The sequence below is a fragment of the Trachurus trachurus genome (genome assembly GCF_905171665.1).
Source record: "Trachurus trachurus genome assembly, chromosome: 11".
NCBI classification, from domain to species: Eukaryota; Metazoa; Chordata; class Actinopteri; order Carangiformes; family Carangidae; genus Trachurus; species Trachurus trachurus.
Window position 1 is genome coordinate 21051439 of NC_139904.1, and position 20289 is coordinate 21071727.

The following is a 20289-nucleotide window of genomic DNA, read 5'->3' on the forward strand; positions in this document are numbered from 1 at the left end:
ACCACTCAGATATCTCTCTCTCTTTAAAATGCATGTGTGCAAATTTGACCACCGTCTCACTTCGCCCTCATGTCTCTAATCCTCATGTATCCTTAAAATGATGATCACATGACTACATGACTCCATCCCCCCTCCTCCTCCTCAAGCCTGGCTCCATGATGCAACAAGAGCGTAAACCAATCAGCTTTGGCACTGGGTGAAGAATTAAGTGTGCTGTGGTTTCCTAAAACGCCTTTCCTGGATCTTACCAAGTCATTAAAAATGTAATTCATCCCTGTTTGTGCACTAACGTGAGACCGCAGAGGAGCTGGAAGCAGATCTGCTGTTCCTCCACTATGAGGTTTAACATATTAGCACAAAAAATAGGGATGAAGAAGCCCTCTGTCATCCTGTCAATTGATATCTAACAAGCTATTACTGTGATATCTAAACCACATTAGCACCATGGAGAGAGAGAGAGAGAGAGAGAAAGAGAGAGAGTGAACGACATTGTTCAAGTAAAGCCAGACGACTCACAAGATGTTTTGTGCTGGAACATGTACAGCTTTAAGGGCACGTTCACTGTGTGGATGGATGTTTTTGTGCCAAGGGAGAAAAACAAAACACACAAATGCCATAAAATGGATTGGGTGGGAAAGAGGCTAGAGGTAGGGAAGGTGGGGAGGGTCTGAGGGTGGTGGGGTGGGGTGGGGTGGGGTGATGATCATTGAGGAAGAAACGGAGGCAACCTAAAAACAGTTTGCTTTCTTTCCTTCAGCTGCACTGATGGAGAAAAGAAATGAAACGGGTGGAAGCAAATCTCCGGAGTGTATCCATCATATTGCTCCTTCATCCCCCTGCGGGTGGAGATCAGTGCAGCTGAGGGAGACGCAGAGAGGCTGCGCCTTGTCACTACATCTGCTGAAAACCTCTCAGACTGAGTGTGTGTGTCCGTATGTATGTGTCTGTGTGTGTGTTTGTGTGTGTGAGGAGGGGGGGTGGGGGGAGGACAGGGAAAGGAGATGGCGTTGTTTTTAAAGTGTGTGCAAAAATACTTGTCAGACTACTGCTGGAACTTGAACCCCTTTGTTTTTTGTACATTTTCACTTTGCTTCAGTTCTGACCTTAAAATTTCCAATATAACTTCCTCTTTAATCCTACCTACTTTTCATCTGCAGCTTGTGTTTCACTTGTTTTAATATATATCTATAGTTTCTTTTCTGGCTTTTTTCTCTTTTCTTACTTTACAAAATGAGAGACAGAATGATGGACAGCTGACAATATATATAATTATTTTCCTCTTCTTATTATCATCAGGTTGCTCTTAACCTTGAGATGATTTTTCTTTGTTCATTGTAAACAAACAGGTTTATCAGCCACTGGTGTTTGTTTGCTCCTCTTCTTCCTTTTCCTCCTCCTTCCAGTGCACTCCTTTTTTCCTCCCTCTCCTCTTTTTTAATTCATTGCAGGAGGGCCCTGATTTGTTTGGAGGTGCTGTCATCGTTTAGATGCCGTGTTGTATACCTGAAGGAGAAGGCGACAAAGATGGATGCGTTAAAAATCACAAAGTTTATTTTTTCTTCTCCTCTACAAATCCTTTTACGTCACATCTCTTTCTCTCCCTCTATCGCTGGCCCACACTCGTTCATACGCACCTCAGTGCGTTCAAAAGTCCCTCCACGCTGTTGGACGGTTGCTCTTTCAGCACCTTGATGCAGCCCTTCATCTGCCCCACACAAAGACAACACAGGGCGTTAAAGAAAGGTCAGCAGCCTCAGATCCACCTCATCTCCTGCTGCTGCTGCCAAACACAAACTCCAAAACATGTGACTCACCTAATCTACCAGTGTAATGTTGAATATGTATCACACATAAGCAGACGCACATAGTTAGGTCCAACCGTTTTTACGTGAGATCGTTTCAAAATCGAATCAGAGCGGTTTTTGATCCTCAGATAAAAAGAGCTGAAAGCAAAAATCTTCTCTGTGTTTCTCTCCTTCTTAAAACATTGATGTGACCACTAGGTTGAACCAATGCGACATATAATGTATTAATGCATCATACAACATTGTAAGCCAATTTTAAAGGAGCTATTTGTTGTTTTACTATTGCTACAGTGACTTGGTACCTGAAAGTAACAAAATGGGCTAAGCAGGCTATGGCTAGCTGGTTAGCATACTAACTTCAGTAGAAGAAAAAAAGTAGCCTAATAGAAATAGAAATAGATGAAAAACAAAACGGTTGTTTTACACCATTGAAAACATCTACTGGTGAAAAAAGAATGACGTTTCTCTTAGACTGGTGACTAAACAGCTGTTAAAACAAAATACACGTATCAGAGAGGCTGAAAAAAACGTTGTCTATGTAGCAATAACTAAATGTACCAGCATCTCCTTTAAAACTGATAGTTTGGCCGACCGTCTCTTTAAAATTTCTGCATCATTGTGCACAGAAGTAAACTTGGCTCCTTCTTCTGATGTGATAGAATAAGTTGCTGCTACGGTTTGGACAAGAAACAAGATGTGTGTGTGTCTGTGTGTGTGTGTGTGTGTGTGTGTGTGTTTCGGACAGTTTGTGTGCACTCACATCAATTTTGGAGGTCTTGGCAAAAGCTCCAACGGGGTGAACGTGATCATAGAGAATAATGACGCCCACCATCACCCTCATACAGAACAGCATGGTGTCTGTGTTGGTGAACCGACAGCGGTACTCCCTGGAACGGACACATGTGAGAAGGGAAAATGAGATAACCCAAGAAACAAAGAGAAGCTAAAAATGATGAATGGAGATCAAGCTGGGGGCGAAATTGCCCGTATTATTTGAAGCACTTTGTGACTGGCAAGTTACTGATGACTTTTTAATTCACATAGACAAATCTGGTATAACAGATTTTAAATTTAGCGTGAAGGATGGGGTCCATCTCTTCATTCACTGAGTTAGTGAATCGCTCTATTGTGTCTCAAACTTTCCTCTTTTGTGTTCACTTTGAAAGGGCCCCTTAATTAAAACTTAGACCTCTGTGCTTTGAAGGGGAAGACAAGGAGGAAAGTAGAGAAGGGTTGAAGGAAAGATGCGAACATGTGCAAAAGTACTCACGGAGTCTCCAGCATGACGCGACACACACAGGCCATGGTGCTCAGACAGTCTGTGGTGTCCTCTATGGGCAAGGTCTTGTTCTGAAGGACAGGAAAAAGGAATCAATATATATGAAAAGTTTATATATTTAATCTTTCATCCCTTTCTTTAGTAATCACTAACACATTCCCCAGCATCTCTTCTAATTGTGCAGAACGTTTGACCACCAGGAGGCGACAGAGCACATCTGCATAGTTCAATAAACTGCATGAGGACAGGAGAGCAGCTTTGCTAAAAGGCAATCATGACCAGCATGTCTCTCTAAATGTTGCATGAGTCTCAAAAGTATTTCTCAAATGTCTGTTCCATCAAAATGCACTGAGGTGTAAAGTCAGAGAAGGACTGCTGCCTCGACACTAAAATACTGTTATGACAGCAGGGGAGAGGAGTTTTCACGCAGCAGTCCAGCACGGGAACCTGAAGTGCGGACTCGAGTCTACCAGGGAACAAATGGACTGAACATTATATGGATTAAGTCATAATTCAGTGAAACTGTTTTTTTTCTTGCCTGCTTATACACCCCCTGTCATTTAACATGATGCCATGGGCCTGCGAAGAGAATAAACAAGGGGGCAGCTGAGGTGATCGGTGATCAATAGAAGCATATTATAATTGATCAATCCCTGAGAAATGTTTGATTTCACTGGTGTGTTTGCACCCTCGAGCAGATTCACAAATTAAAGAAACACCATCTGTTAAGTATAAACAGACCTATGATTGAACAGACTCCGTACTGATAAGTGATAGATTATTGGCTTTAGGAAGTGGTGGAATGTAACTCTTAATGATCTTAGTAGTATTTCTGTATTGTGCTACTTTACATTTCTACCTCACTACAGGAAATATTGCGCTGTTTACTGGGCTACATTTATTTGACAGCTCTTCAGTTGCTGCTTAGTTGACATAGTGGTTCTACAGTACATCTTACATTTTACAAGGTATAAAACATAGTGCACTGTAAATGTAAATGCCCTGCACCGGTCTGTAAAATGGTTCAGAGTAGCTCGGCCTTAACCAACTCAAACAGTAAATTCCTACATGCTTTTCAGCTTTGAGGAGCATTTTGCTGATACCACTCGACTCAATTAACTGAAGTAACACTCGATGGAGAGTTGCATGCTGCTACTTTTATCTGAGTAAATTATCCATATTCCTCCTCCACCACTGACCTAACATTTCTACGCCATCATCTTGAATTCTTCCCTGATTGATCTTTGAGATGACCTCAAAATCATGGCCTCTAAATTCTGCAGCTTACTCTACTGTGACAATCTGATCAGTGTTACTTAAACCCTGGCACAGTAAAAACTCGCATTGATCCAATTCTGGAAAAACACAAGAGCACTTTTACCTCTGACACAAACTTGGTGGTGGCGTTGCTCAGAGTCTTCAGCATTGGTGTGGCTTCGGCGTAGAACAGGGACATCCGATTGGCCATCTCGTTGTTGACCTCGTTCTCCGCTTCCAGCTGTGTGACAATACAACACAAGATAGTTAGTGTCTTCAAATAAATAGTCATGTGTGTCGTCCAGGTAGGAACCTGATGGAGCTAATTTGCGTAAGCTGAATGGCAAATGAAATATTGATTGTACAACTCCACTTGAGTCATGAATGATTAAAAGAAAGAAAGTGAAGCCATGCTGCTTTGGCTGAACGCTTCATCGTGCAAGCAACAGGAAGAGCCTGAGCTCACCTGCTGGTTGTTCAGCCTGTTCCTGCTTATGGTCCTCCTGTAGTAGCTGAAGTCATTCTGAATGGCTGGGTTTGTCATCTGCACGGTGAGAGGAGAGGTGATTAGTGTTTTCGCGAGGCTATTCAATACATATATGGATTTTTCAGTGCAGTAAAGGTCAGTCTGTGAGAGGCTGTAATTAGAACAAGAATCATTCCCTTCACCTTTAGTTCGTCAAAGCTGAGTGTGAAATGAAGGATCTCAGCGAACTGCTTGGCCAGAGCCTGCTCTCTCTCCAGATGCTGCATGGGCGCGTACGGCGGGCTCGTCAGCGCCTCCAGCAGGCTGCGCAGGGCGTTCTCTGCAAAAATAAACATAACGCACGTTTGGGACATTAGAAATTCGTCTTCCCCAGCTGGAATCTGCATTCACTACTGTTACTGTACAGGCTTTTATCTGCCGGCTCCAGGCAGCTGTAATTCCCTCTGATCTGTCCTGGATCAGAAGTGTCTTTCATGTCAACAGCTTGAAAAAACAAAGTGAAGCTGCAGCAGCAGGATTTTTTAAACTGTACAAACAGTTTAAAATCACTTCACTTCTGTCACCTCCTCAAAGAATGACACTCAAAACCTGTTGGGGTTTTTAGTCACAGACCCACAGTCGTTGGATGCCCAAAGATTTAACCTTTAAGGCGGTAGCGGCGTGGTGCTAGTGCGGTTGGACTGATGGTTTGATCAGTTCACCACAGACTGGATTTACTTAGTAACAACAATTGGATGGATATACAAAAAATATAAAAAAAACAATGCAAGAGAACCAAGATCCAACCAATTTTGTTTTATTCTTTAGCTACATTCTTCCCTTTTGCTCCTACCTTTACACATGTGCAAACACACACGTAATCTATGTACTGTACTGTCTAGAGCTAAACTTCAGCTCTGCTTACTACCTGTTGCCAACATGTTATATCGAATGTCATAAGTAAAATATGTTATATCAAAATGTAAAAAACAGAAAAAAGCAAAAAGAAAAGAAAAGACTATGATATGATCTATATACTACTTATGCCGTAACATATTATGTCAAAACGTGATAAGTAAAAGAATGTTAAAAAAAAAAAAAAGGAGAAAAGATTATGATAAAGATTTTATTCTGTGGGTAATGGGGGCGGGACTAGATAAGCTTTTGCTTCTCCCGCTTTCCCTTTCGGCCATGTGCATTGTATTATTGAACTAAGATGAAGTGTGATGATGATGATTTAAATTGACATGCCCGAAATAAATAAATTGATTGATTGATTGATTGAACCTGCTGCCTCTAGTTACAACTCTTTGCAACAGACCGTTTGGTTGGAGATTCTGGTGTGGTGTGCTAGTAGCAGTAAAGTAGCCCCAAGCAGGAGAGGAGGAGTACCTAGACTAGAGAGTCTGATACACTGACTTCTTTTAAACTACACACCCCCAGATTTTCTTTTTCAGACTTACAGTCTCTGGTGCCAACAAACTTTTAAGAGCTCCCTGCAGCCTCAAATGTCTTTCCAATTTTCTTTTTTTTAATTTTATTTTACCCTGTACAGTAGTACTCCCCAATTCATGTAAACAGACTTTGATCTGTTTCCCTTTAGTTATTTATTTCCCATCTTTATTGGGTCGAAATTTAAATTTGTCCAATGCTACGGTTTACGATCAAATGCCTGCAAAACGAAAGACATTCTCATTAGACTAAGCAGAAATTTGTTGTTTATAATTAATTAGCAAGTCTTAGCACGTTAACATACTAAACTGTGATCAACATTATGCGATAAAAATGCTAATATGCATGTAGAGTAAAGTCAAAACTCTATACGCTAAAATAAACAACAACTCATGAGCATCGCTGCAGATTATTGCAAAACTATAATTACATATTGCAAAAACTACAATTTATTTAATATATTCTTTTTTTTATTTCTTGTTTATTCACTTCACTGCCTCACACATTACTTTACACAGTAGGCCTGCAGCCTCACAGAGGTGCTAGCATGGCAATGAACTCCTCGTCTTGTTATGACTGCTCAGCCTGGAGACTTAGTTTGACCTGATCTAAGGTTCTGCAGTCAGTTCAGCGACTCTCATGGCTGCCACGACCATAGGCGTTACAATACATTTCACTCCTCTAGAAAACTGAATGAACACACACAGACAGCGGCTCTGGCTCTCCACAGAGATCACATTGCGGTTGATCATGCAGCCTGAGCATCCTTGTGGCCGCTGTATCAGTGACCATACGTATGTCCCCTGTGTCACGCATGCTACTGAACCAAAGCCTTTTTTCCCCCCTTGCTGTGCTGCCTCTGACAAATCAGACACCAGATCTGGACCTCAGAGGCTGTATGTAGTAGTAATGCCTCAGAAGCAAAGTCTCCAGTGGCCCCATCCCTTCCTCTGCATTAAAAATGTATCAGGGCCTTCTATAAATACAGCGCTGAAGTGTTTCATCTAAAGGGCCTGGGCAGAAACCCCACTCTCCCCCCTGCTGTTCGCACCGTCCCTCCACCAAGCCACTGGTTCCTGAAGGTGTATACTGACAGTGTGGATGAAGAGATACTGCAGATGTTTGTTTACTGTACACAGGACCTTTAAACCTCTTCTTTTCCCTTTGATTAAACACATAAATCAAAAAGAATCTGGTGCTTGCGGCAAAAAACAGGAACGACGTTCTTGTGTGTGCTCTCCTACATATTAAGATTTGTTCCAGCTCTCTCCATAAGTAGGAGGGCGAGGCGACGTCTACAAGATATCTGTTGTACTGTATCTCACAGATACATTAGCGCTGATACATTATCATCAATTATTAGTCAGCCTTTGTTAGTATGGTAAGCTGAGAACACAATGTCCATGAGATCGAAGTATTATTGGAAGGCAGAGCAGAGGCGGCAGCCAAACTCTATTCCTCTGCACATACTTCTCTCTCTCTCTCTTTCTACTCTGTCCGTCTCTCTACGTGCTGGATAACCATGTACCACTGTTTCCGTAGCAACGGCTGCCTGGCTGCTGGGTCAGGATGCTGCAGAGATGGCTGAGAGGACATCATGGTGTATGTGTGAGTAAGCGTTTGTGTGTTTGTGTGTGTTAAGGAATGCTGCTGGACTGAAATTGCATGTAAATGCTTCTTGCTGCTGCCTGTAGAGATAAAAGAGCCCCTTTTCATCACCTTAAAATGAACCTCTCTCTTTATTTAAGCCTCGGTGACACATATACAATGTCTCCGCAGAGCTGTGATTAAAATATCTTTCTCTTACTTGTATTTGTCAGAGTCACAATGTGTTAACAGTCCTGTCTGTCACATCCAGTCCAAGTCAACCATCTCACATCCTGAATAGCTGTCACACAGTCAAAACAGTAGCTAGTGTTGGCATGCAGTAGTAATCTGTGAGACCAGTGTTGAACATGTCAGAGACCCTTTAGAATATATAAACCAAAACACTCTTTCATAAATTATTCTGCTGCAAAAACCAAAGATGTTTGTCAGAATGGAGGAAAATTTCATTAGAGCCTCATCAAAGAGACATGAATGTGAGTGATGCTCCGCTTTCTGTTTCTGCATCCTCATCTTATCTTCTACTCCTGTTGTATTTCTTCTAACCCTCCTCCTTTACACTGACTCTGTTCCCATACAGCACTTTCACCTTAGATGAAATAATGCACCTTTCAGCAGCCATAAGTGAAGTCCCTGCGTCTTTGATAACCGTCTGGCTAACAGCAAATGCTCTTTCTAAATTTAGATCTAGTCTATGGCTGCTTGCAGCTATCATTTCAGCTCTGACTGGACCTTCAGTAGCCTATGCCCACGAGAGAGAGAGAGAGAGAGTTACATCAGCTGAAACTGCTGTATAGTCTGACTGTATACAATGACGGTCATGCTCACCCAGTCGGAGGGAGAACTCGTAGAACCTCTTCAGCTTGGCCACCAGGGGGCAGACTGCGTTCCAGGCCTTCTCCTGCAGAGCCAGGTCACCCGGGTTCTGGATGGCCTGTAGACCACGAGCGCAGGCAGAGACACACGTTACCCTCCAAAAAAATCTCCAAACAACCTCCCCCCTCACTGCCCTGAAGCAGTTTCTCACTTTACAGAAACACCTTTCACTTCATTTAGATGTTATTGTATTTCCACCTTAAACCAATTTCACTTCAGCTTGATGTGTCATATTAAATTTAATTTATCAGGAAAACGGCAAACTACATTTCTGATGCTCAAACAGTTACTGACATTTAACTAAAAAATATTATGGGTAATAAATATTACCCAACTATCATATTGGCACATGACAAAACATATTATGACTCCTCTAAAGATAGTGCTAATAATAGTGTGTCATTTAAGTGGTTTCATTTCCCTTCTCAAGACTTCCCAAACCTCTCTGTGTGACACTCAGGCAATGTCAAAAATATTTTGATCCAATATTAAGAAACCATTAGTAATTTCCTGAAACAGCTGAGCACTGTAGCCTACAGAGTGAATAAGACTCACTGGGCTTTGTCAACACAGCCAGAGCATGTCAATACCTGGTGTAGGAAACTCACTTTTGGTTTTGGTCTTTTCATCAGAGTGTTTGACAAGAGAATGAATCATGTAAAATGTTGCCAGATTAGTTCTTAAGTACAAAAGTGGTCTCAAGTATGCTCATACCTACGCATAATTTTAATTTAACATAAAATGTTCCTTTATGTGAGCAGCGGCCTCGCAGCCCTGCGGCAGCTCAGGTTTAAAACACTGACTTTAGAAAATCTCCTGGAGGTGCGCACGCTAAAAGAAAAGGACAATCCAACCCTGTGAAATATAGCTAAGAGGATGAGGCTGCTGTTAAGAAACGCTTCCAAGTCCTCAAGGTTAGGAAGCGAGCAGGGGGAAACGATTCAGCACTATTTGTTAACAAGCAGAGCAACGCCAGGCGCTGAGCAATCTGCAGCGATCGTTCATGCTCAGGAGGGAACTGGTTTGCAGAAATGTGACGCCGAGGAAAAGCTAAACACACTGTACAGTAACTGGTGCTCATGGAGACAACCGACCGGACTGGCTTTCCATCGCACCATGTTTATGCTTCGACCACAGCACTGCCACTAAAAACAACACACTGCATGCATGATTGTGTGTTTGAGAAAATGTTTTCACACATTTCTGTCTGTGCCTGCAGTGCATGCAAGGTACGCTACATGTCAGAATATCACCCTGACAGGCCAAGTGTGAATCACATACGAGTGGTATTTTTCCGCGCCGTGCTATGCGGCCTGTCGGTTTATTGATGTTCAGCACTTATTGACTGCTCGGTGCTCACTTCTCGTATCTCCTGGCCCGCGCCATTATAGGACTGCAGCTCGGCTAGGATCCCATGAGCCTCCTGCAGCACAGCGCTGACCTGGTTCCACACGGCTGTCTCTGCCTCCGTGGGCCGGGCATCTGGGAAGGGAAGGAAGGAAAGTACAGAAGGAGGGAAAGAGGAAGAGACGAAGGGAGGAAGAAAAAGAGAGAGGGTAGAGAGGGAGAGGGAAGTGAAAGTGTGATGAAAACAGAGAGGGAAGGAAAGATGGAGGGGGATGACAGGGAGTGATGAAAGTGTGAGGAAGAAGGGGAGAAGATTTGAGGAGAGAAGGAGGTTAATGGTGAAGGAAGGAGCTGAAAAGATAACTCGCTAGAGGGCCAGATAAAAGCCTGATCGCTCACTACATGGCTGCAGTAACACAACATGTCCCTACGAGTGGAAATTACTGCATTTTATCGTGTTAGTGGACACAGCAGCCGCTCTCATCTAAGGTCAGAATCTGGCCGGTTAAATGAATGGATCCAATTTATCCATGAGACCTGTGAGCTACACTCTGTCACACAGTGAGGTTTGATTGCAATGTGTGGTCAGCCAATAAGGACCAGTCAGTTTCACTTGAGGTAATCACTTGGATGAGGATGTAACAACCAACAGTTTAATATTTGGATGCTCTCCAGTTGGTGTTAAAGTGCCTGGATTTGACCACTCGGACAGTGTGTCTCACTCCTGAACTGTAATCGTCTCCACTGTCCGTTCAGCTGATTCGGTGTAATCGTCCCTTCGGATTCATGTAATAGTCTCATCTATCTCTTTTTTTCCTCACTTTCTACTTCTCTCCCCTGCACTTCTATGAATTTTTTTGTGCCCTTGAGGTTTAATTGTGAGAAATGTTAAGACAAACAAGCAGCAGGGAGGACAACCTCTGGGCATGCTCATTCTTTCACACATAGCAGCACGCACATACTGTAAACTCAGTGTTTTTGCCGCAGGACACCTCCCGGTCCCAGCTCTGCGTACTTCGCCCATGTGCTGTGCTGTGTGCATACGGGAGAGGTTTAATGTTTGAGGGACACAGTTTAGGTTGTGTCGTCTTGAGTGATTATTGTGTTTTGCTGTATCTCTCTCTGTTTCTTTGTGCGCTCCGGCTCGATGGGTGACTCAGGTATAAAGTGGAAGTGGGAGTGTGGGCATGCAGCTCTCTACATGAGGCAGCTCTGCTGATTATTTTTGCACCCTGAGGCATTGCCTCCCCGCAGAGAAATTGTTAATCATGGAGTATTTGCTATCCTACATGCACACCGACTGCCACAATAAGCACAGCAAGCGTTTCTATTTGAGTGTTCACTGAATGTGGTCCTGTATTATTCCTGTAAACAACCACTTGGTAAAACTGCTACATATTTTGTTTGCCAGATAGGAATAGGTCAGGTGAGGTCAGAGAATTGATAACACAATTGCATCTACAGTAAAAATGATGCTAATATGAACCTGCAGACAGCAGTCATGGTTGGAGGCAGAGGGGAACAGCTACTGTGGCTCTGTCTGTCCAAAGGTTGTTTTCTACATTTACGATGCCTGAAAGGTCTTAGAGGGGGATGCAAATGCTAAATTTTCTCTTGGATGATGGTGATGACTCCCTGCAGTTTCTGCTGGATGCCTCACAACCTCACAGACATGACTAGACTCCAGGAAGTCAGTGTGCCTCGCCAAGAAGCAGTTCTAGCTTTCACCTTACGTAAACCAAGCTAACAGTCTCATATATCTCCAACTTTGTCGAAGAAAATATGTTTGATTCTGATCCTTAAGAAGTAATGTGATTATTATATAACATTTCACCCACAAATATGGAGTTTAAACCAAACTTTTTTGCTGTGTGACAGAGGTGACTCTGGGTTGAGAGGGAGAGCTCACAGATGGCAATGGCACGTGTGTGTGTGTGCGCGCGTGTTTGCGCATGTGTGTGATGTTGGGGAGGGGGGGGTGGGGGTGTCTTAGTCACTGCACTTGCTTTTGAACTCAATTGAAGCACAGGCCTAATAAGTGAAGGGGAAATTCAAGCTCTCTGACAGCTGATGTGTGTCGCCAGCAGTGAGCTCTCCCACTGTAACATACAGTCAGTAAAGGAGGAGGAAGAGGAGGAGGAGGACGCCAGCTGTTTGAGAGGGAAAACGCTTGAGGAGGGGAAGAATATGTTGGGATATACACCGAAAAATATCTTCCTCTTAACAGTTCATTTAGTAATCTCATAATCACTTGCAAAATCATCAGTGGGACTGATTTATTTATTTATTTAATTATTTAATTATTGCTGAGGGTAAAAAAAAATATTGCCTCCAGGCTCCAGCAATAGAATATGTCCCTGCTAGCTCTGTGGTTAGTGCTAATTAGCAAATGTTAGCATGCTAGACTACGTTGGTGAGCATGTTAAACATGACGACAGATATACAATCTGTCGTCCTTGCATGCAGATGTTAGCATTGCCCTCGTAGCACTGCTGTAGAGCCTCGCTGAGGTGCTAGCGCCACTCTTGTAAGGCAGTTTGGTAAATGACTTGTTAAGATGGACATTTTCACACTGCAAATGTTACACTTCACTGACTGGGAGAATGAGAAGAAGGAGATAGAGGTGTTTTTTTATTCACCAACCTCTTTCACATTCTTTCAGTTTCTCCTTATCAGTGTCACTCTCTCACACTCACATTATTTAACTACACACACACACACACACACACACACACACATTCACAGATAGGTCAGACACACAATAGGTCACACAATAGAGGATGAGGAGATGAGGGGGTGGAAGGATGACGATAGACTTTTTGTTAGGCATCGTCATCCCTTGAGCAACAGACACCCACACAGAACTGGCATTCGCTGTTTATTTCTCCACAGTTTTTGTAGCTTAGGAGACGAGATCAAAGCATTATTGTTGTCATTTGCCACAGCGTCACCATGCCATTGTGCATGTGTCTGCGTCTAATAAGATGTGGCGTGTGTGAATAAGACTCTTTAGAAAGAAGCCAAATGACTTTCAAATGCCAGTCCCTGGAGCAGAAATCAAAAGATAAAGAAGAGAGTGAAGAGGAGAAGAACTGGGGAGGAGGGAGGGGAAATAAGGACGTAAAGGTGACACAATGGTCAGCTAAGATGGATGGAATGAGGAAGGAGAAAAAAAGCAAAGGCAACGTAGAGAAAGGGATAACTCAAAAAAATAAGCGGATGGTCTCACGTTCAAAGTCAAGGAAAACTATTTGGCAACGCTCAAGATCGGCGCAAGCCAGCACTCTCAGGAGGTTTCCCATGAGCCCCCTGGAACAGAGAGAGGGGAGAAGTCTGTGGGTGAGGATGAGGGGATGGGTGTCAGGGGGTTGTGCGCAATGTGTGCGTGTGAGTGAGTGTGTGAGCTGAGTGTGCGTGTGTGTGGTGTTTAAGAGGTGAAGGTGAGAGGGTGGGGACTGGATGAGAGGGGGCTGCTGGGATGGCATGATGGACGTATGTCCTGGGTGAAGCATGGCGACGTGGACACAGGGCTTCTCTAATCCCACTCTTGTGTTATTGTTAACAGATCTTTGATTTAGCTGAATTAATGGTAACGGTTCTTAAGTCTAAAGGTCAAATGTTTAAAGTAGTGTTTAAATAAAGATGAAAAGATAATTAAAATAATGTGAGGAAGGTGAACGTATACACAAGCATAATGTGCTTTGAGTGAACTGTGGGTAGGAGAGTAATGAGAGTTTAGATTTTGAGACACGTGAAACTTTAAAAGCAAATGAATCCAAAGATATAATGAATAAAATAATAAAATAAGCGCATAGTTTTGAAACTTGAGGTAATTTTTTCCTCAATTTTAATTTAATTTCTGTTCTGATTGTGAGGATATTTTTGCTTAAATGAACTGAAAAAAAAAAAACCAAAAAAAAAAACAATTCAAAATGTAAATAAAAAAAATATACATGTACATGTATAAGGGGAAGTTCCAATGTATTGTATGAAATACAGAATATACATAAATCAGTTGTATCGTTCTTAAACTAATATAATTTGGGGACAGAATAGTTCTCTTATCTGAGAATGTAAGGGGTTTTGATTCACTCGCTGTTATTACTTATATTCATCCAATCATATGATGTGTCTTCTAGCATCAGAGCATATGGAGAGTGGGACTAGAGAGCGACTGAGAATGACAAACCACACCCACAACAGCACCATCATCAGCTCACTCCAAATATACCTCCCCTGACCCACCCGGCGACCTCCCAGTGTACACCTCTGCTCCACACACACGTGCGCTCACATTTCAAACACACAGACACATGCACACAACCCGGTGCTCACTTACTTTCAAAGTCCAGGAAAAAATGTGGACAGTTCTCTAAATCCTTGCCAAGGACCTTAATGAGGTTCCCCATGGCTGGCGACCTGGACGGGAGGAAACAACAAAATGCATACAGTACACAGAACCTGGCAACCCACACAAAATTACACAACATGCACATGGAGAACACAGCAGGTTGTGACTGTTTTAGTTTTTTCTACCCGTCTGCACTGGTCTAATGATTCCCTTCCTCCTCTCCTCCTCCATCTGTCTGTCTAAGCAATATGTCCAGAGCGAAGTCAGACGTTCCAGTCATAAATGACACTGATCACAGTTTGTGTCCAATACGCAGCGTATGCTGTATTCAATTAAACGGGGGCCTGAATCCAGTAGTGGATCATTTAGCTCACTCATTGGGAGTTGCTAGACCTGAGCAGTGGTTTTAATCTATTTACATGACTATAGTAACCTAATAATGCCTGCTATGTACGGGCTACTCTCCCCTAATGCTCTCGGTGCACAACAGTCTATAGATACTTTATGACAAGCTCTTTATACTTCATACCCGGAGGGCAGATGCCAGCACTTTATGAAACCAATGATCCGAGCTTCACTAGATTATCCTGCAGGTCAGACGGGCAAGGATATACGGGTCTGCGCGCTCACATGTTGATGTGCAGCACCAGACAAAACAACGCACAGTAAGTCAGGAGGTTCATGGTTTGAGACCAGATCAGTGGTTCCTGGTAAACTTCTTTAATCCCAATCAGGTCAGGCTGCGTGAACACAGGCCGTGAGGCATCATTCAAACTAGGGGCGGGCAAAACCACATGGTCTGGAGCCTTGACTGTAAATATTGCATTCAGTGTAAACATTATACAGATTTAATAAAGAGCTGGAGCAAGCTGATACAGAAAATAGGCTATGTGATATTGCTGGACCTTGTCTTGTTGAGAGTTGATGGTGGTGATTGTTGCTTCAAATGAGTTTTGGTCATTGATGACAACATGCTACATCTTCAGGGCAGATAGCTCAGAGCGACAGTGAGTTGCTATCAGAAAGTGACAAGGCAGACTGGGGCCAGCATGCTACTGTAACTTCAGCAGAGCAAAGGTCATGAAAGAGACGAGAGTTAACAATGGCACTACTACTTGGTGAGCAACTAGCTGCAAAAGCTAACGCTGATACTAACAAATGGGCAAAAAGCTCCTTTAATGCTACAATGTTTAAAGAGGGAATGTAAGCAAAATGGCTGTTAAGGGATCAATTAGGGAGATTATTAGGAAGCCGTGTGTGTGTGTGTGTCTTACAGTAACACAAAAACCAAGTGAAACCCAATATTCGAAAATGACTCTCAGCTGTGCAAGTATGAAAGCCTCCCCCCTTAATCGCCCTCAATCGCCCACCCCCCTTCTCAATCATAGAGGCACTTTGGTAGCAGAAGGTAGACAGCTGCCAAGTTTCACTTCCTCTGCTGTACCCTCTGTGTTTATGTGCTATGTTAGCACACAGTGGAGACCTATCTGCTTCTCCCCGTGAGAATGATTTATGGCCAGAATTAGCATGTTTACGAGATGGCACCTTCCTGCTTAAAAAAAAAAACTGGTCTTTTCACTGTTACTCAGCAAGAACGGTTGTTGCAATGCAGCACTGAGGTGCACATACGTAAGGAAGGGATGGACTTACACTGTCCAGTCGCTGACAGACAAGTACTGCGTCTACTGTATTATATGTCTCCTCTATCTACAAAATCTACTGGGAGGCTGAGAGAGAGAGAGCTGTGTGCTGAGTCACTGCTCTAACCTATGAGCATCAGTCCAAAGGTGTAAGTCTCCTCCTGACTTCTAGACCACCTGCTCCAAGATACACATTGAACGGACTCTATGAATATATGAATAACCGATTCATGTCTCCAGCCTGACAAGGTGATTGCAAAGGCAAAGTCAAAGATGGGATGTTGAGGTTCACATCAGAGCCTCGCGTGAAACAATGAAAGCTGTCTGACACATGAGTAGGTGTGTGTTAGCGGTAGCCGCACAGCGACCACACACACACACACACACGCCAACACACATACATTGAGTCGGGAAGCAGCAGCATGTGGTCCATCCAGAGAGCAGAGCTCGGCTGATGGTTGCCAGGATACTGTTGGCCTGGCAATATCGTCTGCTCGTCTCAGCAGAAGACGTAAGGAGGGGTGGGAAGGAGAAAAAAAAAGGCATCCAGCTTGCACACACACTCTGGGAGCTGATGCATCAATCTTTACTACTTGAACCCAAATCAGTTTAAGAAGACATGGTAAACACAAGCATGCCGTTCACCGGCCGAGAGACCGGCCAGCAGCCTCAGTCTCACACCTCTCTCCCCTTACCCTCTCTCATGAGTGCTTTACCTCTTCCTTTGTCCTCAGTTCCTTCTACCTGGTCTACTCTTCCTCCTCCAGTCCTCGTCTCGTCTCTCTGCTCTGTGAGATCGTTGCTGCGAGTAAATCCCAGGTTATCCTGGCTCAGAGCGATATCTGGAGTCCCACGGTGGCACCGGTTGCCACTCTCTGCTCTTCTTAGAAACTGATGTAAACTTCTGCTCTCACTCTTTCTCCCTTTGTCTCTCTCTCTCTCTGTGTATCTCCGTCCACTTCACACTTCTCTTTTTCAGTCATCTATTTTAAGGCCTGTGGTTTTCTCTATTTGCTCTGTGTGCTAGATGCTGCTTTTTTTTTTTCAACCTTGTTTTGTAGAAGGGTAGGCTATACCCCGCTCAGTGAGGAGGTTGGTATCATATTTTTTGATGTTGTCTACATTTCTGTCCTTGTCTTCTGGCTGTGTGGTGCTGATGTGTGTCCGTATCTCTCCGATTCATGTACAAACAGAGCAAACTCCGTCTCTCTTTTCGTGTCTGACGTCAGAATGGGTTCCTCAAAAATACCCCCTCCAGCTCTCCTCTCCGCCTCACTTCTCTATTTCACCACTCAGCAGCACTCTCCCGACTCCTCTGGCCTTGTCTTGTCACAGCACATTTCTGTTATGGTGCCATTCAGTCTCACTGGTGGCCCCGGCTCTAAGTGGCAGGATGGGAAGGGGCGATTGGGCAGCGCAAACACATGCTCGCCTTTAGACTTAGATTGGGTCCATGATCTACATTACATAAAAGCCACTGGCTGGATAACAGACGGTGTGGTCATTAGGACATGGCATTCTGTGAATTAGGAAGTGCGTTTGGTGACCAGTGGTTGCAGTTTCTGTTACACGCAACCACACACACTGTTTGTAGTCAGCCAGCGTGAAAGTGGAGCAAAGTGCTTCTCTTATGCAACTGCTACACAAGCACACACAGCTCTCATCTGTAGTCTGGCAAGAGAAACCAAACCGATGGACTCCTCAAGTCTTAATAAAGACGCGGCTCGGCTCCCACATGGCGGCTGAAAAGCAAACCTGGTCCAGACTGGAAGCCAAGCAGCAGAGCAAGGCCTCCCAGACTCCTTTCAGCTCTTAGTGAAAGATTCCTCCTGTTGCAGCCCAGGAGCTTCCTCAGTGTGGACTTAGTGAGGACAGAAAGAGCACTGCCCGTCTTTGCCCGGCCTAACCTCTATTAGCTCACCAATAATACCATCTGAACTCCCTTTCTCCATCTGTGTCTCTTTCTCTCTGCTACTAACCACAATGATATCCCTTTCTGCCACACACTGGCTGACTGGGTATTCACTCGCCTGTGAATCAAACCCATTCAGCAGCTCTACTGTATAGTTACATGGCATGCAGCGACTGCGTTCTCATCTTGCCTCTCTACCCATCACTGTTTCCTACTCCAAAATTGTCCATCCATCTTTCCTCTCCCCGGCTTGCCCATATGGTGTTTCTCTGCTGTGTCCTTATTTTTCAGCTGTTGTTCAATTTTATTTTCTTTCAGTTCAGTTTTTTTTCCCTCGCTCCTCATCTTTCATTCCTACCTTCGCTTGTGTTTATCCCTCTGGAACACTTCACTGCATCAACCAGGGCTTGTCAGCTCCACACGGTGGTTACAGCATCAGCACCCACCACCTGACGGACAGACAAACAGACAGACAGAGAGCAAAATTAACATAAAATTCAACTTTCTGTACAGTGTAGAGAAAAGTGTGTTGGTTTTAAGATGCACAGAGTCAGCAAGGGCAAAATAAATCATGCATGAACAACAAAAGGGCCACAAAGGGCAAATAAACATATGAGCTAAATATAGTGAAATGTAATTAGGCTAATGCATTTGCCTTGATTAGCCTCTGAGGTGAGGATATGATTTTACTCAGCTAACCTTGCAGTCACTTGCAGTGAACTTAAACCACCCAGATTGAACTTGTTACTACATCTAACCATTTCCCAAGTGAGACAAACTGTGAGCACAGTTCTCAACATTATTAATTTGTTGTTTTTGTAGTGAACATGCTAACAAGCTAACATTCATTTGAAGCTCTGTTTCTGTTTCCCCTGTCTCTGGCTCTAAGATGCAAATTGCTCCTGCTAATTACGTTTGTCTGTTATTTTGTTCAAGGTAGTGTCCAGAGGAAATCAGCTGCTTGCAGGTAAACAGCACTAGAGCAATGAGTTTGAACCAAAAGTTGCAGACAATGACCCACCTGAAAGCAGCTAAAAAGATCATTAGAGCTATGGGGAACTTTAGATTTGGTGATAATTGTCTGTACGTGTCTTATTAAAATGACACATTTCAACTCTTTATTAGAGTGAGTTATGAGAACTGTGTGAGCCACTTCCATTCGTTATTTAACGTTGAATGGTAACATTTGACCTCAATTATTATTAAATTATGTAGACTACACAATAGTCATAAGATAACATATAGATCATGATCAGAGACAAAGAAGTAGCTTCAGTCGAACTAGATCACTATCACCCTTCCTACAGTATAGCTATAGCAGCTCAGTCTAATCTAAGAAGCAGGACTCTGCTTCTGTTGCTCCCATTTTAACGTTGTGATAATGGACAATGATCGTTAAGCTTATCAAATTTATTTTGCATCTATCACAACTCCAGCGTTGTCTTTCCCGCAGCCTGTTGTAACTATTAACACTGCTGCCGCTGCCCTTGCATCATCGAATCTCATCAGGAGAGAATGCAGACAGGAACGAGGCGGGGGCCTTTGAAGAACAGTTGCTAGGGAAACACAGCCTCCTATTCTCATGGCAACGTGTATAGTTGGGGTACTGTTCAGTGTTATCAATCACATGTGGATTGGATGGATGGATGAACTATACTTCCCTTAATCTCTTGAGTGTGTGGGACATTGCGGCATTGACTTTGTTGGGGAGGGAGGGGGGGGGGGGGGGGGGGGGGTCGTAAACTACATCATCCACTCGTAGAAATTGCATGTCCTCCACCTTACATAGCCAGTTTTGTTTTGACCACATGTTTCATTCAAGTAAATTGCCTAATGCTTATTGATTACTGCTCTCTGGGAGAGGGCAGAGGTCAAGCATTTCAATGGACGTAGTGAGGTCAAGAGGTGAAGACTTGAACTAAGACTTTTCATCTGAATTATGGTGAACTTCATCTTTTAAGTGAGATTGCTTCTATCCAAGTCTGAATTTATCTGCTGGGGTTTTCTGCTCTTTGACCTTTTGAACTAAAGGGGCACAGAACCTGTCATAAACACACATCACGGACATTTTCTCACATGCCAAGCCACAGTTGAAGTTGCTTAAAGTACAGCAAAACCATCAATAAAATCTATGCAGCTCTCTATGCAGCTGTTGCCATAACTATTAATGGTTTCACCAAATCAAAATGACAGCAGACATCTAAATTTACTCCAGCTTCAGGACCCTGACGGCACATTGCGATGGATTACCATTTTCAACTCTGCTGATCAGTTGAGTGCTTTAGTTTGCCATTTGAGC

General features: G+C 43.5%; 1 protein-coding gene across 2 annotated transcripts; it reads right to left on the reverse strand.

Annotated features, from left to right (window-relative positions):
* Positions 1–949: 949 nt before the first annotated feature.
* fam49al (family with sequence similarity 49 member A, like) lies at positions 950–17353 on the reverse strand. 2 transcript variants are annotated; one of them, XM_083981578.1, is made up of 11 exons: positions 16795–17353; positions 13317–13396; positions 10101–10222; positions 8693–8798; positions 5011–5147; positions 4808–4885; positions 4466–4582; positions 3076–3155; positions 2566–2692; positions 1635–1705; positions 950–1503 (listed from the first exon to the last, which is right to left on the reverse strand). In XM_083981578.1, exons 2-11 carry the CDS (start codon positions 13387–13389, stop codon positions 1440–1442), a joined length of 975 nt encoding a protein of 324 aa, XP_083837704.1. In that variant the 5' UTR covers positions 13390–13396; positions 16795–17353; the 3' UTR covers positions 950–1439. The 2 variants fall into 2 exon arrangements, with proteins under 2 accessions (XP_083837704.1, XP_083837705.1); XM_083981579.1 differs by lacking the exons at positions 13317–13396; positions 16795–17353 and adding an exon at positions 14427–14506.
* Positions 17354–20289: the final 2936 nt, after the last annotated feature.